The sequence below is a fragment of the Antrostomus carolinensis genome, unplaced genomic scaffold, assembly GCF_000700745.2.
Source record: "Antrostomus carolinensis isolate BGI_N321 unplaced genomic scaffold, ASM70074v2 scaffold9359, whole genome shotgun sequence".
NCBI classification, from domain to species: Eukaryota; Metazoa; Chordata; class Aves; order Caprimulgiformes; family Caprimulgidae; genus Antrostomus; species Antrostomus carolinensis.
The window spans coordinates 1-4,882 of record NW_010337830.1 but is presented as its reverse complement, the minus strand read 5'-3'; the positions used below and the strand labels follow the sequence as shown (position 1 = coordinate 4,882).

At 39.1% G+C, this 4,882-nt stretch overlaps 1 protein-coding gene across 1 annotated transcript in view; it reads right to left on the bottom strand.

Annotated features, from left to right (window-relative positions):
* The window catches only part of ARHGEF3 (Rho guanine nucleotide exchange factor 3), a 26,733-nt gene extending 22,061 nt beyond the window's left edge, over positions 1 to 4,672 (bottom strand). Inside the window, exon 1 of the mRNA XM_029086818.1 lies at positions 4,577 to 4,672. Coding sequence (XP_028942651.1) covers positions 4,577 to 4,672 — 96 coding nt within the window. The remainder of the gene's footprint in view (positions 1 to 4,576) is intronic.
* Between the last annotated feature and the right edge of the window lie 210 nt (positions 4,673 to 4,882).

Sequence of the window (4,882 nt, the reverse complement as noted above, 5' to 3'; positions counted from 1 at the left end):
GATAAAAAACAAACAAAAAAGGTTAAAATAGAAAAAACAACCTATGTTACAATAGAGTCTCTTAATACAGCAAACACTTTATCTAAAATAAAGCAAGCCAGGCATCTCTGGCTTTTTGCACCTTCAGAGAGAAGCAAATCTAAAACTAGAACAACATTCTCGATTGTTATTGGCGCTAATAAAGACTGTATTTTTTAAATAATTGAAACAGCAGAGAATTTGCCTTTTCTTCATAGTATCTTAGAACTATTTCAATTAGGAAATTTGAGAACATTCAACTCCTCTAGATCTGGGGCTGATGGTCAGGAAAAACAAAGTAGGTGGCTCCAAAACAGTTCTAAGTATAGTTCAGTGTTGCACAAAGGTAACTGCAACCCTCCACACAAATCCATCCTAAAACCGGGGACAGGCATCGCTAGTAAAACTGCCAGCATCACAAGACTTTATTAAGCAATTTAAATAAATTGATACATAAAGGCAACTTGATCAGCCAATAAATTCTGTGTATCAGTGATACAACTTTCCTTCAAATCCACAAAGTTCCATCCACCAAAATCCACAAAGTTCCATCCACCACCTTCACTCTCTGATGGGAGCAGGAGGAGGCTCCTCCTCTGCCAGTCCTCACAAAACCAGCAAGCAAATAAAGCAAAATCCAGAGACGTTTTGGGTTAATCAAAGTGTTATAAGACCTGAAACAATAGTCAAGGTACAATGACAAGCCATATAGAGAAGTGGTGAAGTACTGTCAGTTGAAGAAATCTGCTGAAGTCTGCAACATGCTATCGTATCGTGTGTTCATCAAGGATCGTCTCTTTGTCACAAACAGGCTGCCCTCATCAGACACCGCTCTTCAGACCTCTGATTTCATCTGCCATATGCAAGACAGAGCCACTGAAGTGTCAGCAGCATGAGGACAAGTTGCACCCAGCTATCTTGACTGATTATTTATCTGCAATATCCAGAAATCAATATGTCTACCAGCAGTTAGTAAATGAAGGGAAATTAACAGAACAACCTCACACCGAGGTGAATTAACACAAGTAACAGAAACTCTGAAAAACCCAGACAACTAATGTAGAGTTGATTAAATTGTGCATTTCCCCTCATTAGAAGCTGCTTGTACAGACTACCTATGAAAGACCTTTTCCATTCTGGAACAAACTGGGTATGAAGCTGGACTGCCAATTAACAAGCAAGACATCATACGGTGAGTTACTGAATGGAAAAATAAAGGCAAGCTGTTTGTTTCAAAGTGCCATTAAGCAGAACAGATCAGCAATTCCAATGTGGGGGTTTGACATGTTTCCACGTTTAGCTCACTGCAGTTACACTGCACATGAACTTACCTGAAATATATCAAAACTGCAGCTTGCTAATATTTCATTAAAAATTAAATACATACATTTGTGAAGATCAAAGAAAATTCATGGCTTGCAGTTTATCTCAATCTTTTGGCCCCTCTCCCTCTGGCTCCTTGCCTGGTTCTCATGTTAATGATGTGCCATGGCCCTTCAGGTTAGTTTTCCTGCACTCCCCATGCCGAATTAAACACAGTCCTGAGCACAAGGCAGCCCAGACCTCCTGCACGTCAAATAGTGAGGATACCAGGAGACAACAAAAGGCAGATTGCAAAGTCCTAGGTCTGAGATTTCTGCAGTGTAAGAGACACAAGCAGACATACAACATACCAGAGATGTAAAGGCATTCTATGCCACCGTTGTAGTTTTTAGAGCCTAAAGCCAGGCACTGTATTAGATCTTGTATAGCAGATGCTTACTCTAAGGAATTCATGTCTTCCCATGACTTCACCTTCAGACCTTCAAACCTCAGTCTGTGATTGTGCATGCTCTTTCTTATCTGCTGCTCATCCACCAGCTGTGCTCCACTTTGTTTCTTTTAGAGGGGGTGATAAGGGAGTTGTTTTAATCAGTGAAACATAGAAAATAGTACGTATCATTGGGAAAGATGTGGGGCTTTTTATAGCTCAAAGCAAGCAAATTTCAAGTTTTACTAACTGTCTCTATTTTTGAATCATGAAAAAGCTGGAAAGAACCAAACTCCTCTGTACCATTTACACCTAGAACTGTACTACAGTATTTTAGGTGGGGAGTGCAACAATATACATAAAGGCCTTATAGTATTTCCTATATTAAGTAATTCCTCAGGCACTGCAGTGTTTTGTCACCCTTAAACTGTATTTATAAAGAACTATGATAATTGTACTTTGACTAAAGGTACACTAGCCTTTCCCAGAGTCCAGATTTTTACTGTTCACATACATTTTGGACATTTTATTTGTCATGTTTTGTGACTGTGCTACTTCTATGCAGTTTATGCCAAGGAAGCTGGTGTGGCACTAAGAAAGAACTGTAGAGTAGAAAACTTCTGTTCTCTTTTGTGCCACTGGCTTGTTCCTCAAAAACATCCCTAGTTTTCCACCACTGCTCTGCTGGTTCCAAGTGAAGCCCAAGGTTAAGGAAGAACTAATCCATTGCCCATAAGCTTCAGCTTGTTACCCAGAGACCCAGCTGGAAATTTGTGAAAATTTCAAAAGTACAGTATATGCTCAAGATTATTGCTGAATTTCATCCCATGTAAGTACTACTGTGCTTGATCTTCCAGACTATATTTTGTATTAGTTCAAAGCAAACACTAAAACATTATTGTTTATTAAAGTCAGAGGAAATAGTTTATAATCATGAGTTATGATTTAAAACTAAAACACAACAACTATATTGCAGAAAATCTGTTCTATTCCACACATATCAACATTTATGCACAAATTAGGTTTTTAAATAAAGCAGCCAAGTTCATATGTTAATTATTAAAATTAAACTCAGGTTTTTCAAAGCCAGAAATTCATAACCCACATTCAGCAAACTAACTTTCTGATGTAGTGACACAAAATTGTGATAGAAGGCGCCCAACAGCTTTATTTAGACTTGTACATACCAAAGGGTGGAAAAACAGTCTAACATTAGAGCCTGAGAAGCTCACCCCCAATTCACAGACTTCAAAGAAATAGGCTGCATATATCTATCCTTATAAAGTCTTTCCCAAAGAGTAGTTTTTATTTCTGCTTCCTTAACCAGATTTCTGGAGTGGCAGGTGGTCTTTTCATACCCACCTAAGACAAACGGGAAAATGTTTATTTTTCAGAATGCTTGAAATCCATCATAGTCTCAGAAAATAGCCTAAAAGCATAGGGTGCATTTTCTTATTTGTATAAAACACAAACTGAAAGATTATAAATCCAAAACAACTGTTTGCACATTGTAATTTTGATTGATCACATCTGTTATTAGATACTTCCTCATGCTCTAAGCTTTCATTGAGACTTTTTCTTTGAAATTTAACTATAATTAAGCTGCCCTTCCTAACTGTGAAAGAGCAACACTCCAACTCTTCAGATTTAACAGTTCTACTCATTCACAAAACACCCTTCATGCAGTAAAAGCTAAAAACATATTTCTTTAATATTATAGTTAGTAAAGTGAGCACCTTTAAGAGAACCATTTCACACTTAACAACTTGTGTTTTACATAGATGTATATGTACGTACACACTCAGGGTGTTACTTTTCAAACACACAGTTGAAAAAAATTCCACTTTCATTAACTGCAATAATTAAATCCCTTTATGTAAAAGTACACTGAAAAGCAAGACTGCAGCATCTTCTTACTAGTTCTTAGCTTAAGCATCATGATTAAATGGGGTCATTTGGCTTATATTACTTTTACTTTAGATCCATTCAGCTGCTGGAGGTAATTAATCTTTGATGTAGTTGTATTAAATGCACCCAACGTAGTAAGTTGTCTTCAAGTTACTCGGCAAACAAGACTAATAAAGAAGCTACATATATATCTAAGTGATAAGAACTTCCAGAGAGAAATTTTATCCTTCCTCCAGCGTAGCTACACACAATCCTTAAGGTCATTGTTTTCTTTCCAAACAAGCACACAAAGCAACATTAACCTAAAGTATCAAATATTTAAGCCTTTCACAAACATTTGTTTCTGAAACGTTGTACCATTTATGAGAATTTTGCAAATGAGTATGTTGAATTTGGGTTAACGAATAAGATTTTTAATGTAACTCGAAAGGTTTTCATGCTTTTTAAGAAACAGAGCAGTCAAATTGCTGATAGGGCAGAGTTGTCAGTTAACTGTATTATCGATTAATTTCTTGGTTTATTATTAATGAGGTCAAGACAGATAATGCTTTAAGATACCATTTTCCAGATTCCCCCCCAGTTCCTGCAGAAGTTCAACAATTTGTAAGTAATGGTTAGCGCTGTAATAAAATACATATAAATGACTTCAAACCTGGTATTTCTCAATTAGCAACTTAAAAGATTAATTTTAATTCCTTAAGGTGACAGATGACAAAAATCTAGATTCTGTGTTCCCTGCGTTATTCCAAAGGGAAGTTCTACATCTGGAGATGGCAGTAAAGGATGCCGGCACAGACCGGGTGTCACACACAGAAGCACACTGCCCTTCCCCAAAGCAATACAGATCACACCATAAAGAAATATAGAGTTGCAAACGTGTATCAGCAGTAGATTAAGTACCTCCGTCTCTCTAGCTGGGCTGGTGACCGCCGGCACCTCCAAGGCACAATTTGCCCTCTTGACGGAAAGGTAGAAGGGATAATCCTTGGCCACCATGGCGGCCGCAGGACGCGCGGTTTCGGGGGTCACAGCTGGTTCTGTCCGACTACAAAACGTGAAGACAAAGCTGAGCCTCGCCCCGCCGGCGCTCGGCAGCTCCGTAACCCAGCCGTCCTGCCCCGGGCTCCGGCGCGCACAGCCCGCAGCGGCTCCCGCGCCCGAGTGCGGCCGGGAGGGCAGGGCCTGCCCTCAGCCAGGGCCGCCCCC